Raw genomic sequence first — 20660 nt, 5'->3', positions numbered from 1 at the left:
ATAGACCGCTGCCATCCCTCAAAGGTGGCCTTTCCTGAAACAGTCAGCTCCTTTCTAGAATAACTTTCTTGTCCCGCCTCCTTGTGCTTAGAAAAGTCTTCCATTTTGTACAGCTCTTCAGAGCTCCTAGCACCTTTGCTAGGTGGGATGCTGCCCCATTCATGAGGCATTGAATAAAGCCAATCAGATCTTTACATTCACTCGGTTGAATTTTGTTTTTGAACAACATATTGATTGATTTTTAAATAACTTAAATAGAAACGATGTCATTACCACTTTAAAGGGCAAGAACTCCTTGAAACACATTATCTAACTTTCCCTGGGGTTCAAAAAGTGGAAAATGTTTCCCTGAAGTTCCCAGCAGGGAGAGCCCATAAAAAAAAAATCTCAAGAATCTGTGTCAGGAACTGGGGGACAGGGAAAAGGCTTGGAGACAGTGGCCCAAGGAGTAAAGAAGAAGAGTCAAAAGCTGTGGGCAGATGTAGAGGAGAAGAAAGCAAAGGGGACCAGTTCCCGGGGAGAGAGAAGAGAGAAAAGAAAGGAGGTGCTGGGAGAGGCAGTCCAGGACACAGAAACACCCAGCAAGAAGTGCTGTTCCTGATGCCGGCCTTCATCACAAGCTGGCAGGTCCTTGTGGCTATTTTCAAGTATGAGTTTTTTCCACAGAGTGCATCAAAAGAGCCTCCTATACTGGCTTAGTCAGCAGCAGACATTTCATCTCAGACAGCATTTGTATGACTTCACACCGCCTTCTAGTGTAAACCAACCAAAGCTTCTTATCTAAAATTCATAGATATTTATATGTGCCTAGAAAGTGGCTGAAATGATACACCAAACTGTAAACAGTGGCTAATAACAGTGGCCTTTAACATTCTCAAAATTATTTGACTTTTTTTTTTTTTAACAAGGACTATGTATTAGTCAAAATTTTAATAAAGATATTCTCAGGGTTGAGGAGGGAGGGGATAGAATTCTTTTGCCATAGAATAAGGAGAAACACTGTTTTACATTTTCCTCTCCTACTTGGCCCGCCCCCCAACTCTGACTATGGCAAAGCTTTTGCATGTTCACAGCCTGAGACCTTAGCTGGCCCTTGCTACCTCCTCCAACCCCTACCTCCTCCAGGCTGAGAGCGAATAGTGTTAAAACAAAAAAGCAAGCATACAGCAATGACTTTGGACCTCCTCAGACTTGAATGGCCACCTGCCTCAGGGACCTACAAAAGTTCCCAGGTCTCTCGGACCATTTTGCTCCCTGCATCTTGCCATGGTCCCAGAGCACCCCTCCACCATAGCTCTCATCACAGCTGATGTCACCGTTTGTTTACGTCAGCCTCCTTTGATCCTTGAAGGTAGAGGACGCGTCTCATGTATTCTAAAGCCTTTAACAGTTGGAGTAGACTCTGACACAGAGGAGGACTTATAGATGTTTGAATGAATGAATGTGTGAATACCCAGGATTTTGTCCTTTGTTTGGACCTTTTGCTAAGAAGCTCTCGACGTTTTGTTTGACATTTTCCTCCACACTATGAAATAATCTGATTTGGCCTGCTCAGACTCATTCTCCAAGCCAGTGGTTCTCAAACATTTTGTGCTCAGGACCCCTCTGTAACTCTTAAAAATTATTGAGGACTCCAAAAAGGTTTTGTTTATTTGGGTTATATCTATAAAAATTACCTTATAGAAATTAAAACTGAGGAAGAATTTAAACATTTATTAATTCATTCATTTAAAAATAATGATAACAAACCCAATATATGTAAACATAAATAACATATTTTAATGAAAAATAACTATACTTTCTAAAACAAAACAAAACTTTTAGTGAGAAAAGTGGCATTGTTCTACATTTTTGCAAGTGTCTCTAGTGTCTGGCTTTAAAAAGACGGCTGGATTCTCATACTTGCTGTTGCATGTTGTTTTGGTTGAAGTATATGAAGAAAATATGACCTCTCACAACAGGTAATTGGGTCGTAGAGGACCTCACAAACTCCCTGACAGGTTCTCAGGAAACTCCAGGGAACCTTAGAGCATACCTTTGAGAACATTACCCTGTGCCTTATTTCCATGACTAGAACCTCCATCCAGTCCTGAACATCTGCCTGAGCGTAAAACCCTAGACTTCCGCTAACATCAGCCAACAGCATTAAAGAGATTATTATCAATATCATCATGATCCCTTGCCAGTGTACCAAATTTCATTGTTTTCAAAGAGCTTTCCTGTGCCATGTTTCCCAATAACCTGTCAGACACGGTCTGATTATTTCACCTTATCCATGAGCAGTTACCCGTGAATAATGAAGTTCAGTTTACATGATTTGCTCTGAGGCATTCAGCTGGCAAGAGGCAGAGTCAGGACTCAGATTCATGCCTTATGAACACAAGCTACGCGTTCTTTCTCTGGCTGTTTACAGAAACAGTGCCTTTGCCTGGTGTTATTTACAAAAATCTACAGTATCTAGGTTTCATCAATCAGTGCTACCTGCTGTTCTGTACTTGATCGAAGTATGATTACCAGTAAAAAGCTTTTCCTTCATCCCGAGATAGACACTTAACTGTACTGCTATATCCCTAGAGACCAATGACAGCCCCACAAGGGGAAAAACTAAGTGACAGGCTGTCACTCAGCATTGGACAACAGGACACATCCAGGCCCTGGGACTTCTAGAGCACCAGGGAATTCCGCACAGCAAATACAGGCCAAAAGCTGCTGGTGGGGCCTAAATCCCTATTATTTAGGTTGAGCTGGCTCAGATCACCTCACCCTAGTACTCAAAGGACTTTGTTACTCTCTGTGTCAGGATGAGCCGTAGGTAACTGAGCATGCTTGGAAAGGCATAAAATCAGCATACCATGGCCATTCTTTTTTTTCTCCCCAAAGCCCCAGTACATAGTTATATATCCTAGTTGTAAGTCATTCTAGTTCTTCCATGTGGGAGGCTGCCACAGCATGGCTTGACAAGCTGTATGTGAGCCCACGCCCAGGATCCAAACCGGTGAACCCTAGGCCTCTGAAGCAGAGCACACAAACTTAACCACTCGGCCACCGGCCTGGCCCCCCATGGCCTTTCTTAATCCCTGGCAATAGCTTCTAGAGGAGCCGATCTTTCTGATCCTTGATAAGCATTATCCTGATGTTCTTAAACAGATCTCAGGCTTGCAGTGGGTTAAACTTTACATTTCAGTATTTGCCTGATTTATACCTTAACATGGAATGAAAACTGATATTTACCGAAAGCCCACTATTTGTCAGGCACTATACTAAGTACCTTATTTGTTTCCACCAATTCAACAAAGGCAGACATTATCCACATTTGACACACAAGGAAATCAATACTGCTAGAGATTTAAGTATCTTTTTTTTTTTAAGATTTTATTTTTTTCCTTTTTCTCCCCAAAGCCCCCCAGTACATAGTTGTATACTCTTTGTGTGGGTCCTTCTAGTTGTGGTATGTGGGACGCTGCCTCAGCGTGGTTTGATGAGCAGTGCCATGTCCGCGCCTAGGATTCGAACCAACGAAACACTGGGCAGCCTGCAGTGGAGCGAGCGAACTTCACCACTCGGCCACGGGGCCAGCGCCAAGATTTAAGTATCTTGACCTATCTTGCCAAAGGCACACGGCTGTTAACTGATTACACCATCATTTGAACCAGCTTGTCTTATTCCAGGTCCCATGCTCTCTCCATTACTGCTGTGCCTTCACTAATGTCATGGTTCTATGTGACCAATTATCTTCTGCCATCACTATAGCCACATACATTTCCACAGACATTTACTGAACCTCCAATATATTTCTGTTCCTTTCCTTGTCAAATCTAGGAATGCTCAGTCAAGAAAGATGTCTTCTGTGAATGTTCCTCAAAATATTAAAAATAGAACTACCACATGATCCAGCAATTCCACTTCTGAGTATTTATCTGAAGAAAATGAAATCACTATCTTGAAAAGATATCTGCATGTCTATGTTCATTGCGGTATTATTTACAATAGCCAAGACATGGAAACAAACTGAGTGTCCATCAACAAATAAATGGATAAAGCAAATGTGGTGTATATATACACACACATATATATGTACACACACACACATACACTCACACACACTGGAATATTATTCAGTCATAAAAAAGGAAAGCCTACCATTTGCAACAACATGGATGCAACTTGAAGGCATCATGCTAGGTGAAATAAGTCAGACAGAGAAAGACAAATACTGTATGATCTCACTTACATGTGAAATCTAAAGCAAAAAACACCGAACTCATAGATACAGAAAACAGATTGGTCGTTGCCAGATGCGAGGGAATGAGAGGGTGGGTGAAATTAATGAAGGTGGTCAAAAGGTATAAACTTCCAATTATAAGATAAATAAGTCCTGGGGATGTACTGTATAGCATGGTGACTATAGTTAACAATATTGTATTGCATATTTGAAAGTTGCTAAGAGAGTAAATCTTAGAAGTTCTTATCACAAGAAAAAAAATTGTAACTGTGTGGTGATGGATGTGGACTAAACTTACTGCAGTAATCATTTTGCAATATATACATATATCAAATCATTATGTTGTACACCTAAAACTAATACAATGCTATATGTCAATTATATCTCAATTAAAAAAAAAAAAGGAAAGCCATCTTTTTCCCAATCTCCAAGTTTACTCCAATTTCTCCTGTTAATGCAAGATTTCACCAATCTATTGACAGAACCTTGAAATCCACTAAAAGAAAGCAGAGTGAACAGAGGCATGCAATTCTTTACAACTAGTGATGGATAAAGGGCATCCAATTGATATTATTTGGCATGTAAGACACAAATCACCAAAGCCGAGGGTCTTTGCCCTCCTCCCCAACTCCATGGTGACCAGACTCAGCCTTGGTCTGGCTCAGAGCCACTCCTATACAGGGCTGGTTCCAGGTGCACCTTTGAGATAACAATACTGTCTCCTAAAACAAACAGCCATTATTTCCACACAAAGACCGTCAATGTTTCCTCCATCAACAAAAGGCTACAGCCATCCTGCCAAGAAGACAAAGGGCTGGAAGCCCTTTCATAAATATCATGATGGTGGAGGAGAGGGGTGAAGGCAGGAAGATCATTCTCCAGCACTTTCTCTGCTGATGAATAAGACCAACACCACTCATCAGGGACAGGAACCCTTCTGAGTTACTGACCATTCCTGAACTATTCATAATAACAATAATAATGGCTTCCTAATCTGTGGAATGAAAATAATAATATCTGTCCCTTACAGGATGGCTGTCAGGATCAAATGAGATAATAGGTGTGAAAGCTCTTTGTGAGGTTTAAAGGGCTGTGCAACTGATATGGTTATTATGAGAAGATTGATGGTTTGCTCCATTGCATGTGTAAAAAAGATAGCTCTATTTTAGCCACATGAGACTCCAAATAGCCCAGTGTCTAGTTCCACCCACTTCCTAGAATAAAGCATATGGGAGAAGAAATGTGGTCAGTATGGATGACCACTGTAGTTTTCTAGGGCCCATCCCAGGCCAAATTGCTGGGCTGGTGATGCCTAATTTTGTTGACTTTTCTTTCCAGGCCCAGGAACCCAGATTCTGGAAATGAGGCCCCTGGTGGTTCGTCCCTCCCTAGGGTCTAACACTGGAAACTTCACCGCCCCCATCCTCTCTCTTGTCCTTCTTAAAACATATCTTTCTTGTGCAATTTACACAAAAATAAATACACATAACAAAACATGAGAAAACTGTCTATCCTCACTAGTGATCAAAGACAAATTAAGGTAAATTGTACCATTTATGCCTATTTAATAATAAAAATTACAAATGAGAATATCCAATGTTGGTGAAGTTGTGACAAAATTGGTGTGATCTTACAGTACTAGAGGCATAATAAATTTGCATGATCCCTTACAAAGTTAAAATGACAACACATAGTAAGTACTAAAATGATATTCCTATCTTTTGGCCTAGTAATCTCTCTCCCTGGACATTCCCAAGAAAATAATTCAACAGAAGTGAAAAAAAGCAGCAAATATAGACATATTTACCTATAATAGACAAATATTGAAATAACAAGAGAAATGTTTCAGTTAATTGTGGTGTGACCGTAGTCACTAAAATGAAAATATAAAAACTACTTAAAACATGAGGAAATGTGTATGATGTTATTCTAAGTGAAAATGCACCATATGATACAACTGGGTAAAATATATAAATATATGAGTAAGGACTGATGATGTGAAAATATCTTTGGTGTTGTGGTGAATTATATTTCAAAATATTTTGCTTTGTTTTTTGAGGAAGATTAGCCCTGAGCTAACATCTGCCAGCAATCCTCCTCTTTTTTTGCTGAGGAAGATTGGTCCTGAGCTAATATTCATGCCCATCTTCCTCTACTTTATGTGTGGGACGTCTGCCACAGCATGGCTTAACAAGCGGTGTGTAAGTCTGCACCAGGGATCTGAACCAGGAAACCCTGGGCCGCCAAAGCTGAGCATGTGAACTTAACTGCTGTGCCACTGGGCTGGCCCCTACATTTCAAAATGTTTTAATATCATTTTTTAAATACAGCAATAAAAAGGAAGAAAACTAATCAACTGGTAGAATTCTTCAAGATTTTGCTTCTCTCAGGGTAGGGTTGGGAGTTATCCTTGTGAAGATGTTGATGACTGTGAATAAATTAATGTGTAACACATTTGCATGTTGAGGCTGTAGTAGACTCCAGGGGATGAAAGCCTCAGAATTTGAGTTAGGCCAACAGTCATTGAATTGGATTCCTGCTTCTGCCACTTACTTGCTGCGTGGCCATGGGCAAGCTATTTGACATATCTAAACCTTCCCTGATCTGTAAAATGGAAGTGATAATACAACCAATTTCATAGAATCATTGGGAGTAGTCAATGAGATAATGTACATAGTGTAGTGTTAGACACATTGAAAAGTCATTCGATACAGTTTTGTTGTTTTTGCTGTTAATAATAATGATGGTGGTTGTGGTGGTAGTGGTAGACTGAGGTGTGGAGAAAATGCCTTAGCTTAAAGGTTTAGCATCAGCAGTAGATGCTGCTCAAATGATACTATCTCTATATGTGGCTCCAACTACAAACCTTGAAAGCTATTTTTTAATAGACTCATTTAAAAGAATAGACTTTACTTTTTTAGAGCAGTTTTAGGTTCAAAGCAAAATTGAGTGGAAGGTACCGAGGTTTCCCATGTATCACCTGTGTCCACATATGCACAGCTTCCCCAACTATCAAAATACCTCACTGGAGTGGTACGTTTGTTATAACCAATGAACCCACATTGACACATCAGTATCATCCAAAGTCCATACTTTACAATAGGGTGCACTCTTGGTATACATTCTATGGCTTTGGACAAATATATAATGACATCTGTCTACCACAATAGTGTCATACAGAGTAGTTTCACTGCCCTAAACATTCTCTGTGCTCCACCTATTCATCTTCCCCTCTCCCCAAAACCCCGGCAACCACTGGTCCTTTTACTAGCTCCAGAATGCTTTGTCCAGAATGTCATATAGTTACATAATCATGCAGTATGTAGCCTTTTCAGATTTGCTTCCTTCTTGAAAGGTATTTTTTGCAACCAATCTAGAGAACAAAGTGAGTATTTTGAAACTCCGCTAGATAATACGAAGGCAATTACTACTAGTGATTTTGTGTTAGATTCTTTACTGTAGCCGCCCCTGACACAGGAAGGGTTAATAATCACTGGAAAAAGCTTGCCAACAAACTGTGACCTGGAGGTGAGAAGGCCGGTTAGCCAATGACGGGTAAGAACCCCCGGGGGGGGGGGGGGCAACCTAAGCCAGGCGGCGGCCCCCCGGGGGCACAGATGGAGAAACGATATCGATATCAGGAGCAGGAGGGACTGTTGCCTAAGAGACCTTGCCTGCTCCGAGATTAAAATATAGGAGCACAGCAATAACATGATAATATCAAAACAGAGGCCAAGGGAGGGCTCCTTGAGAAATCACTAAGAATTCTTGGCATTCGCTAATTACTTCATCCAGAACACCTGTGTATGTTTAACAGATGTAAGCTACGTATATATTGAAACGCTGGTTATAATAAACTCAAAGTGGCCATCAGCCCTCTCCGCATCTATCCTGATGTGTACTTTGGATTGCGACACCGACATATGGTGACCCCGACGTGATCCAAGATCGGTGGCATTATTGGTGAGTAACCATATGGGGGAATTTCAACCGCCTTTTGGCGGTCCGCCGTGAGAATGATGGGCCAACAATTGGCGATTCAGCAGAAATTATGCTTTAAGACACTTCATGGCTGCTGAAGGCGATTTCAGTTTCGGTTTCTCCCGCCGAGTTACAGAGGATATTGCAATATCTACACATTGCCCCTGGTTCCCTGAGGATGGCACCTTGGACATTGAGTTGTGGGAAAGGGCTGGCAAGGCACTAAAGTCTCGCTTTGATCATGGTCTTTTAAAGGATGTACATATCTTAACGACTTGGGGAACAGTACGTACTGCACTGCTCCTTTTGTGGGATCTATCGGATGAGGAAAACTCGGCCTCTTTACCCGAGCGCCCTTCAGGCAAAGCTGAGGAGGCGCCGCCACTGCCTCCTCCGCCTTGCTCGCCGCCAAGAGACTTTTTTAAAAAGGCTGTTAGTAAGTCTCAGACAAATTTTGAACAAAAGTCCTCAGACGATGATGATTTACCATTCCCCCCTCTTTTAGAGAGGGGTTTCGCCTTCAAGAACCCTCCTGTCTTGCCTGCTGCTCCTCCTTGTGCTCCACCAGCCCCGTATGTTGATTCCAGGCAGTATAGTGTGGTTCATAATTGCCTCCGGGAAGGATTAAATCGTGGAGATCCTGATCTTTTTTCCTGTGCCTTCCCTGTGATGGTCAATCATGGGCGAAGAAAACATGAATCCCTTATTTTTGGGGTGTTTAAGGAGCTGAAAAAGAGCATTAGAGAGAATGGAGTGCAGCCACCTTTCACTGTCGGGATGATAGAGGCACTGGGAGCCGCTTATCGTATGCTACCCTGTGATTGGCTTTTGCTCGCAAAGACTCTTTTGTCGCATGCTGAATATACTCTTTTCAGGTCTGAGTTTAACGAGATATCTGTATCCCGATCTATGGATAATCTATCTTTAAACCCCCCTCTCCCAATCAGTGCCAACATGTTACAGGGGGTCGGCCAATATGTGACGCCTCAAGCACAGGCTGAGGCAAATGGAATGTTGCATAGACAATGTTCAGAGGTGGCATTAGCAGCCTGGAAGGCAACTCCCCGTTCAGGGGCAGACAAAGCCACCAATTCCTTTGTGAATGTCTGACAAGGGCCAAACGAGCCATACATAGAATTTATTGACAGTCACCAGCAGGTAATTGAGAGACAAATAGCTCATCCCGAACTGGCTCAAATTATCCTGTTGAAAATAGCCTTTGAAAATGCTAATGCTGATCGCCAGTCTGCTATGTCTCACCTTAAAGGGCGAACTCACACCTGAGGGGATATGCTGGAGCGTGTCAGGAAGTAGGAACTCATAGTCATGTGGCCAAAGTAATGGCAGCAGCGTTTTCGTAGCTGCCCAGAGGTGCTTTTTGATAATGCCTGTTTTAAGTGCGGAAGACCTGGACACCGTGCAAAACAGTGCAACTCCGGTCCAAAAGATATCCCTGGTAAAGGAGGGCCAGCCGATATTAAAAAGCTGCCTTCTAAACCATGTCCTCAGTGCTGAAGGGGATACCATTGGGCGAATCAATGTTGCTCTAAAATTAATGTAGATGGTAATCTAATCAACCGTGACTTGGCGTCGGGAAACTCAAAACGGGGTACACTCCCCAGTGCCCCGAAAAACGAAGTTTGGGGAGCTCTGCTGCCAAGAGGGGGGCCAGTGGCTTCAGCCACACTGGCGACGGTGCTTTATAGCCTCGCCCACTTGGCCTCCCCATTGGCCTAAAAAGCAAACCTCTGCATCTGTACAAGGTGTAGGGGGGCTTATGACACCTGAGGGAAGTGATCACATACTCAAAGTCAGAGGACCTGAAAACAGAATTGCCTTAATTACACCCTACGTTCTTCCAACTCCATACTCCCTATGGGAGTGACAAATAAAAATGGCAAGCAATAGGATATATTGGAGTATATGAGGAAGCCATTTGGTATAAACCTAATTCGGCTTGACTTTGTTTTTCCAAAAGGCCTGACTGTGGCCATTGAGCATGCATTCTATATCTGCTTAGACATTTTGCGATAAAGGTGCAACTTCCCTCCCCCTCCCAACGTTGGCATCTCCTTAAAGATTAAGCATCTTTCTTTAGGCTGGGAACTGACTGTAGCGCTCATCCGAGACCGCCCAGCTCGAGGCAACACACCTGCCAGCCTGCGAGGTCCACTGAAACAGCAGACCTATCTGCCGTTTCCATCCATCGCTGTGCTGACAGAGCAGCCTCGTGACTATTGTAAAAGGGACATTTCAATCATATGTGAAACATACTCTTTGAGGGTATATAACCACCCTGTGTACCCCCACTTCTTTGGAGTGCTCTGTTCCTTTGTGGAAAGACTCTCATAGGTTATAATCCTCAGATTTAAGCTCAGAATAAACTCACCCAAGTTTTCATTTGTAGATTGGTTATGGATTATTTTCCTCGACAGGGGTGAGATTTGCTTTCTCAATGGAAACGATCTCTAAACGTTAAGCCTTTTTCCTAGGGGCCGCTGATGTTATTAACATTCCTTCCGTACCTATTCAATGGAAAACTGCCACGCCTGTATGGATAGATCAGTGACCCCTTCCAAAAAAAAAAAATTACAAGCTTTAAAGATGCTAGTACAGGAGCAACTAAAATTAGGCCATATTGTACCCTCAAACACCCCAGTATTTGTGATAAAAAAGAAATCTGAAAAATGGAGATTACTCCAGGACTTAAGCGCAATTAATGCTGTCATGCAACCTATGGGGGCTTAACAGAAGGGATTGCCAAACCCTTCTTTAATAGCTGAGAGTTGGCAAATTGTTGTTATTGACATTAGAGACTGTTTCTTTTCTCTACCTTTGTGCGCCGCTGATAGGGAAAAGCTCGCATTCACTGTCCAAGTTTATAACAATCAAGAGGTCCCCCAGAGATAGCAGTGGAAGGTCTTGCCTCAGGGCATAAAAAACAGTCCTACCATATGCCAACAATTAGTAGGAGATGTGTTATTAACTTTTCGAAGCAAATACCCTGCTATACAACTTTACCATTATATGGATGATATTTTATTAGCAGCACCAACTAAAAATTTTTCATTAACAGCATACCAACAATTAATTGAATTGCTAAAAGGCAAAGGCCTTCTTATGGCTCAAGATAAAGTACAGTTTACCTCCCCCTGGAAATTTCTAGGATTAATGATTGATAGACACCTGGTAAAGCCATGCATTCCCTCTATTTCCATACCCAATACTTTAACATTAGTTACATTGCAACAGCTTTTAGGAAATATCAGTTGGATACGTCCTTTTCTTGGCATCCCGACACATTCTCTGAGTCACTTGTTTTCCTGCTACATGGTGACTCTTCCCCCTCTTCTACGCGCACTCTTACCCCTGAGACAAAACAAGAACTAAGCCTAGTAAACAAGGCTCTGACCTCCCAATTTTTAAATCGCTTTGATCCAGAAATTCCCTTATGCCTTTATGTGATAAACACACCTAAGAGTCCTACTGTTATTGTCTTTCAAAAAGCGGGCAAGGTTATAAAATGCTTGGAGTGGATATACTTGCCCCACACACCAGCTAAGGTACTCTATACATATTTTGATGGAATAGCAGAGGTTATCAAAGGGGATGTTTGCGGTGTTTACAATTGTGAGGCGCTGACCCTCAGACCATTTTTTAACCTTGCACATCTTCTCAATTTGATCATCTCCTCGGTTATCTCTTCCCAACCTATTCCTGATGCCTTAACCGTGTTCACTGACGGCTCCGGAAAAGCAGGTATAGCTTGGCTTGCTAATAATGACTGGCAGACCAAAGTCTCTCATGGACATCCAACTACTCAAATTGCAGAATAGGCAGCTGTGCACATTTCCTTCTGTTATCGCTTCTGTTGACACTCACTCTCGATTTCTTTTCGCATCGGCACATACAAAAAATAGCGCTAAACGAGTCATTCGTCATTGGCTTGCTATATTTGCTTTCGTGGGGTCTCCTACATGCATTAAAACTGATAATGGTCCTGAGTTCTCAGCGCAAATTTTCCGCCAATTTTGTGCAAATTGGAATATTATCCATAAAACTGGCATCCCCTATAATTCTACGGGACAAGCTATTATTGAGTGATGTCATAGAACACTGAAGGCTGCTTTACAAAAAATGAAAGGGGGAAATGAGTATTATAAGAATGATCTGCAAGGTATTCTCAATCTCGCCTTATTTACTTCAAATTTTTTGAATCTAGCAGAGGATGGCACATCAGCTGCAGAAAGATATATGGGTCAAACTCAGAACCATATGGCCCAACAAAGGCCGCATTACACACATCTGTTTTGACACAATATCTTGGCAAAGTGTGGATTAAAACATCCTTATACGGATATCTGGGAGGGCCCTTTTATGGTTAAATATGGAAAGAGAGGAGCTCTTTGTGTTTTGACAGATAAAGGCATTGAGTGCATTCCATCAAAACACACGCGGCCTGCTCTGGAATAACCGGAAAATGGACAAACGGATAAGTAAATCAGTTTTTTTCTTTTTCCTCTTTTCTTCTCTAATACATGTTGAGGTGATTTCAGAGCATGAGAATCTCACATATTGGGCCTTTATTCCTAATCCTCCTCTCTCTACTCCGGTTACTTGGTGGCATGCCAATCCCCCTTTGTCCTCTAATGATTCTGATTGGACAGGAGGAACCGGGGTACCCCGACAACAACATACAGGCCTGCACCAAAAGGAAGAAGAACCTCTGGTGATGTATGCTAACAATTCACCTTTTTGTATGGTTTATTAAAACAAAAGCACAACATGTGTTGCCTTTCAGGAACAAATGTATTTTATTACCAACCTAAGAAAGGACAACAGGCAGCCAATGTGACATACATTACTGCTATATCAACATCTTACGAAGACAAAAGTAATGTCACACAAGTTCCTTCCATCCCAATTTGCCATCCAAAAACTGATTGGTGTTACCAACATTACTCAGCACAGTGGTCCCCTTGCCGTACAGCATATCCAAGGCGGGGGAACATCTTTGGGGCCAACGTGCTGGATTAGGGACCTCATGGACATCTTTTGAGTGACAATCATACTTGGGCCTTCAACAGATCAAGTCAGAAACCTATAACATGGAGCGAACAGAGCCTGTCTGGACCGCTTTTACAACTATCTTACAATGAGACAGTGTGCAGCCCCCTCACAAAGGAATATGGAGGATCGGGTTGCCTTTTATATCACGACAATTGTCCCATGGCAAGTATGCGAATGAAACTGGCAATTATTTACTAATATTGGTCAAAAATGTTTCTCATACCGTTATGATTTGTACCACCCATCCTTGTGTGTTATTATGGGGAAACAGTGTCCCTGCTATCCAAGAATCTTCTGGTATGTATGTGGTTAATATTTCTCCCCCATATTGGTATTCTGATTGTTTAACACATTGTAATGTAACCTCATTGAATGTGACCTATGTAATGGTGTCAAAAGAAGAGCACATATTTGGTTACCTGTTTTTCTAAATTGGACATGGTCCGAAGAGCATGCTCTACATATCCTCCTTGAGTCCATGAGAAAATTAGGCCCTAAGCGGTTTTTGGCTACGCTAATCACGTTCATTGTGTCCGCGGTGATTATCATTGCATCAGCCGCTACAGCTACTACTGCCTTGGTTAACAGTGTTCAAACAGCCCATAAGGTGGAATCCGTCTTGGTGAATGTCACTCAAGAATTACAGACACAGGTGGATATTGATAAAGGGCTAATGTCAGGATTGCAGGCATTAGAGGCAGCAGTAGAGTGGCTGGGAGAGCAGCAAAATGCATTATATGTGCATATGAAACTAAAATGTGACTGGCAGTTTACCATGCAATGCGTTACCCCCCTACTGTATAATAGCTCGCTGACATCTTGGCAAGAAATAAAAAAACATTTACAGGGGGCATTTAATACCTCCCTGGCCAATGACATCACTGAGCTACAAGCTCGGTTAGAGAGGCAGTTACAAGAAGTACATAAGGTGTTCTCTCAAAAAATATTTCAAGACATTGAAAATGGGTTACACTGGCTAGAGCCCTCCAATTGGTTCTCGGGCCTCAATTTACGCATATTTGTTAATGCTGGTGTGATTTTGATATTATCCATGTTAATAGTTTATGTTTTATGTCTGCTTTGCTCCCTGAAAAAACAACAAAGTCAACAAGAGCAAGCATTGGTTATGATGGGCCTTCTGGCCTCAGCACAACATGACGCCTTCCTTGCTTTAAAAAACAAAAGGCAGGGAAATGCAGCCGCCCCTGACACAGGAAGGGTTAATAATCACTGGAAAAAGCTTGCCAACAAACTGTGACCCGGAGGTGAGAAGGCCGGTTAGCCAATGACAGGTAAGAACCCCCGGGGGGGGGGCAACCTAAGCCAGGCGGCGGCCCCCCGGGGGCACAGATGGAGAAACGATATCGATACCAGGAGCAGGAGGGACTGTTGCCTAAGAGACCTTGCCTGCTCCGAGATTAAAATATAGGAGCACAGCAATAACATGATAATATCAAAACAGAGGCCAAGGGAGGGCTCCTTGAGAAATCACTAAGAATTCTTGGCATTCGCTAATTACTTCATCCAGAACACCTGTGTATGTTTAGCAGATGTAAGCTACGTATATATTGAAATGCTGGTTATAATAAACTCAGAGTGGCCATCAGCCCTCTCCGCATCTATCCTGATGTGTACATTGGATTGCGACACCGACATTTACACATGTTATCTCCATAAGATAAGTATTATTATCCTTCCTTCCAGCAGGAAGTGCCCAAGATCACAAAACCAGTAAGTGGCAGAGCTGGTATTTGAACCCAGTTTGTCTGACTGCAATGGTCATATCTTTCATTATGCCACAGTGTTCAGCCCAATGCCAAATCTGGGTTCTGGAGCATCTGAACCCAGCTACAGGAACTGACAAGGAAGAGCATACTGGTAAATGTGCATATCCAGACTAGTGGTCTAGTGGTTAAGATTCGGTGCTCTTGTTGCCTTGGCCTGGGTTTGTTTCCTGGTCAGGAAACCACACTACTCATCTCTTGATTGTCATACTGCACTTTGCTGTGATGATGAAAGCTATGCCACCAGTATTTCAAATACCAGCAGGTCACTCGTGGTGGGCAGGTTTCAGCATAGCTCCCAGACTAGACAGACTAGGAAGAAGGATCTGGCCACCCACTTCTGAAAAAAGCGGCCATGAAAACCTATTAATAGCAGCAGAGCATTGTCTGACCTAGCACTGGAGGGTGAGTGGATGGCACAAAAAGACAAAGCAGGGTTCTGCTCTGCTGTTCACAAGTTTGCTAGGAGTTGGAATAGACTCAGTGGTACTAATAACAAAAAGGTGCATATCTAACCACACCTCACTGCAGCTCTTAGAAGACAATATCCTGATAGAACAGCAAACAGCCATTCTGCTTTGTACTAGATTCTATGGCCAGGACTTGCATCCCCGTCCTTAGCCAGGAGAGCTTAGTCAGCACACTGAACAGCAAAATTAGGTAGGTCTGGTTTGGTGTTTCTTAATCTTTTTTTTGCATTATCCCCCAACCCAGAAACCTCTTTAGACATTTTCTTCCTAATCACCCCACCCCCAATTAAATTTTAATACCACATATATACTCTATATTTGCTTATGTACTGTGGCCTTTTGGAAGGTCAAAAGCTATTGCAATATCTAATGGGTTCTTTTGCCCTTCAAGAAACTATTTCCACCCCTTTGAGGGCTGTATCATCCCCAATGAGAATACGTAGTCTAGTTGCAGATGGCCAGAGCTCGGGGAGGCTGACAGGGAGCTGAGACGCCAGGGAGGCGAGGTCAGGACCTTGGAGAGCACCAAAGCAGCCCTCCTGAGGCAACATCCAAGTTTCAATGCTGCCTGAAGCTTTGCCTGAAAGAAGGAAGGAGCTAGGAGAGGATGGGGCCTAGGAAGCTAGCAGTAGTACTAGTTTACTGCATGTTGTAGGAACCATCAGAATGTGAAGGCCTCCAAATTCTCTTTCATAAGGAAGTTCTTGAGGGGGCTGGCACTTTGTGGACAGGGACTTCAATTTGCAGAGTCAAAGGCAGTTAATGGCACATCTTCAGGTAGTTTAACGATTTCAAGGTCTTCACTAAGAGCCCAACTCCATAGGAGCTGGAGGTTTCCAGAGGTTTGAAGGTATCAAGTGAATTCCCCCTCACCCTCCGTTGTTGGTTGGGTTCATGGCACTGCAGTACAGCCTGGTAGTGTCTGTTGTCAGTTGAAAATAATAATATGTATTACTCGTCATGTGCTAGGCACTGTGCTAAGCATATTAGTGGGCCATTTTATTTAACTTTCACAACAACCTTATCATGTGGGTATGATAATTATCCAAGACTAAGAGAGGTGAGCAAACTTGACCCAGCTCACACAGCTGATAATTAGAAGTGCCAGGCCTTGAACCCACTAGGGCTTCAGAGACCTAGCTCCTAACCAGTATGCTATACTGCCACTAAATTGACTCAGTGGCCCTGATAAGGTGGTTGTGAGGGTTAAATAAAATGTTTCATTAATATGCTCGAGACAGGACTATCATCTTCTCAATTCAACTTTCTCAGAGATATTCTCTGGCCCAAGATCCAGGCTTTTGTCCTCTTCCCAGAATTAGAAGACCTCAAAACTTATCATGTCAAAGAGAACAGATTAGTGGTTACCAGGGGGAAGGAGGGGGTGGGGGGTGGGCACAAAGGGTGAAGTGTGCACCTACAACATGAATGACAAACAATGATGTACAACTGAACTTTCACAAGGTTGTAAACTAACATAATCTCAATAAAAAGTGAAAAAAACCCCCACAACTTATCGTGTCAGTCCTATGCTCATAAGCCTACAATGGCTCCCTGTAGAGCCCTCAGGATGACATCCAAATTCCTTATTATGCCTTATAAGGCCCTTCGTGATGTGACTATGCTTATATGGCCAGCCTCATCGTCTTTTTCACTTTGCTCTTCAAACTCTCTGCTTCAGCTGCACGGATGTGCTCTCACTAAACTGGGCCCTCAGTAACCTCTTGGGGCTTGGCACATGTTCCCTCTTCCTAGAAACTTCCCTTCTCTTCACCTCCCTTTCAAGGAGTTAAATCCTCCTCATCTTTCAGGTTTCAGTTCAGACATCACTTCCTCTGTGTGTCCTCAATGATTCCCCAAATGTGGATACAACTGAAGTAATAGCATCATGGAGCTCTGTACTGGTCAGATCACCCATGGAGTATTTTGTCCAGTACTGGGCATGATATAGATCAGTTCTGGAGACAGGTAACCAGGATGGTGAGCATTGTGGAATATTCTTTACTATATGCCAGGCATTGAGGTAATGGCTTTATGGATATTATTTCATGTAAATCTAACATAATCCTATTGGATTGGGTAGTTACAGGTGAGGGAATTGAAACCCATAACTCTGGGGAGCTGAAAGTCTCCCAATCTTGCTCCAAAGGCTAATGTGGAAAAAAAGAGACATTCGAGTCATTTATAGAGAAAGGCTCTGCCTGCGAGTTTCTGTGGCTATCAAGGGATCTAAAAAAGGAGAGGAACAGTCCTTCCTAGCAGATGTTTAAGACAGAAAACCAATATGTCAACAAATGAATTTCTGACAGTAATTTGCTGAAAGGAATCAAATGGGCCTCACAGAACATACACTGGGTCGACTGTTGTTCCCCACACTCCCTGTCTGTTTCCACTCCATGCTCATGGCCCGTGGTGAACATTCAGAAGTTCTCCTTCTATCCCTGCAGAATGACTCCTGGCCGAGTACAGCCAGAGCAAGTGCCTTCTGTTCAGCTTTCCTAGAGGGCTCACACAAATGTGGGTGGCTCACAAAGATGATAAAATTTTCCATCAACATTTGTGTTATCAGACCTTCAGATTCCACTTTCAAAAGATTCATGCATCCTAAAAAGAACAGAGCTTTCTGTGTGGTACAATGCCACCTAATAATGCCCCCTCTAAGGCCACATCTTTAGTTGTAGGGTCCAAGCTGGAGCTTTAATCAAAACACACATACACACACAGTTCTGTGAAACTAGCCAAAATTCACTTTTGTGCAAGTTTTTAAAGAGGCAATTAGCTAAGTACAAAGCGCGCTTATCTAGTGGCCTTAGAGCATCTGTGTGGGCCTCCTTTATTATTATCTACAATTCTTTGACTCCATCCCTCCATGATTCACTGGTCTGTCTTTTCACTTGCTTCTCTCAACTTAGAGGCCAAACCTTCCCAGTTTGTGTCTATAGCTAGAGCTTCAGATAAGCTTCCCTCAATGCCTGTGGTATGTGACCACTCACATGGGAGAAACTGAGCTGCGTTGACCACGATCTCACCATTCGCTTCTTTAACCAGTTTATCAGGGATCTGAGCTCTAAGACCTGCTGAACCTTTTATTCCTGACTCTAAAGAAATGTGAATCATACATTACATAATAACTATGTGAAACCCACCAAACTATTTTCTTTAGAACAGAAAAGAGGGGTCTTCTGCTCTCCAACTTGCCAATAGAAAATAGTAGCTGCTGAGTGGGTGTCAAGAACTTGAACTTAAAAACTGGATTCCCCTTGTAACTGTTGACAAAACAACTTTTATTAACAGCTTTCTAACAATCTGCCTTCTTCTCTAAACTCAGTGACAAGTTCTTTTTAATCAAAATATCTTAAGCTGGAAAGGTAATAAACAGAATTTTATTATTGATATTGAAAGATCCCAGGACACAGCCTGCTCACACAGATGGATGCTGTCCCCACAGATGTTACCCGCAGAGATGTGTACACAGATGTTGTACACATAGATGCCTCTGACAGACAGATGTACACAGAGACAGATGTTACTCACAAAGACAGATGTCCACCAGGAACACAATGTACACCAAAAGCTCCCGCAGGGTGGTCTTGATGTAAAGTTCCCGGTTCTCAGCTGTGTTCTCAGTCAGGGTTGTTCCCCAGAGTCCTAAGGGGCATTGGAGAGATGCCCAGGATCCCCCATAGCAAGAGTCCTCCCAGGTACCCCACCCATCAGTCCCTGGACTTTATTCTCATTTCCAACTCAGCCCCTCTCCTCATGCATCCCCTTATCCCTCTGCTGAATTTGGCTACTCTAACCATACCCATGGCTGTCCTCTCCCATCAAACAACCTGAGGTAGAAAGGGGTGAAGGCTTTGGGTCACACAGAATGAAGGCATGCATGGAAAGGAGGTCCCTGTCACAGGGGGGCAGTACCAGGTATCATCACATCCATGTCCTCCCTCAAACTAGCTCCCACACACCCTTCTAGGTCCCCAAGAGATGACTGTGCCAGGCCCTCCCTCTGGGAGATCACTAGACTGGCCTCTGCATTCTGGGGCAGTCAGTTCTAACAGGCAATTCACAAACCCCAAAGACACACTGAGATTCCTCTTCTTCAGATCACGTTTCCCCCCACCCAAAGCTTTTGGTGACCCCTTCTCCTGACTCCAGTATCCCAGGAGAACCCTCGCCGCAACAGGTACCTCTGATACCGCGACAGATCTGGAGGCAGCAGCTGGAAACCAGGGTCCTGTGTGATTTCTCCTGGGGTCCATCTTCAGGCTTCTTGGGTCGGGGCTTGGATGGTACCGCACTGGAGATGGTGCAGATCCTCAGCGTCCCATGTGGGGAGGAGGGACCACTGTAGGCAGGGTTGTCCCAGGCTCCACTCCCCAGATTTTGCAGCTCCTGCCCCTTGGGACTTTCCATAGCATTCAGAGGGAATGAGGTGGGGGACCTGGCACCTCAGGTACCCACTCTCACCTGGAGAAAGAGGGAGCAAAAGCGCAGCCCAGCCTAGCCAGCTGAAGGCAAAGGAAAGTGAGCCTGAGAGCAGCTGGTCTCAACAGCCTCTCCTCCTGCCTTTTGTAGGGGGAAGTCTGTGCCTGCACTGGGGAGGGAGCAGATGAGGAGGAGGGGCATGGGGAACTGTCGTCAGTTCTGCCAGGAGCTCTCTCGCTCCCACTTGCTGCAAGTCTCAGGGGACAAGAAAGATGGGGGTGGGAGGGAACTGGGAGGCAGCAGTTTGAGGAGGGGAGAGAACTGAGTATGAGGAAGATGTGGAGATTGGGGGTGGAAGGAAGGAGGCGTGAGTGAAAGAGGCAGATGCTGCGGGGAGAGGAGGGCTGCTTGCTTATGGCACCTGGTGGAGGGATGGTCCTGAGTCGGACAGAGGAGCCGATGAAAGAGCAATGGGAGGAGCTGGGAGAAGAGGGAGGCTGGGGGACTTCATTGCAAGTCTGAGCTAACTTCCACTAAAAGCTCCGGCCCGACAGGGATTGGGGTAGGGACCAAAGGCAGGGATGGAGGTTGAAGAGTGCTGCCTCCCTACCAGGCTCACCCAATGGTGTCTGAGGCTCCTTTAATGTCTCACCTTGAGCTGTCACCTGGTGGGGTGGAGAAGGAGGCTCCCCTCTCTCACTCCACCCC

At 43.6% G+C, this 20660-nt stretch overlaps 1 protein-coding gene across 2 annotated transcripts in view; it reads right to left on the bottom strand.

Annotated features, from left to right (window-relative positions):
• PKD2L1 (polycystin 2 like 1, transient receptor potential cation channel) overlaps positions 1-20092 on the bottom strand; it is a 50233-nt gene extending 30141 nt beyond the window's left edge. For both annotated transcript variants that reach the window (XM_070559185.1, XM_070559192.1), the window contains exons 1-2: positions 19715-20092; positions 19062-19175 (exon numbers count right to left, since the gene is read on the bottom strand). In XM_070559185.1, coding sequence (XP_070415286.1) covers positions 19062-19175; positions 19715-19940 — 340 coding nt within the window. In that variant the 5' untranslated portion in view covers positions 19941-20092. The remainder of the gene's footprint in view (positions 1-19061; positions 19176-19714) is intronic.
• Positions 20093-20660: the final 568 nt, after the last annotated feature.

This window comes from Equus przewalskii, chromosome 1 (genome assembly GCF_037783145.1).
Source record: "Equus przewalskii isolate Varuska chromosome 1, EquPr2, whole genome shotgun sequence".
Taxonomy (NCBI): Eukaryota; Metazoa; Chordata; class Mammalia; order Perissodactyla; family Equidae; genus Equus; species Equus przewalskii.
Note: the sequence above shows the minus strand (reverse complement) of the source record. Positions and strands in the feature narration are given on the sequence as shown.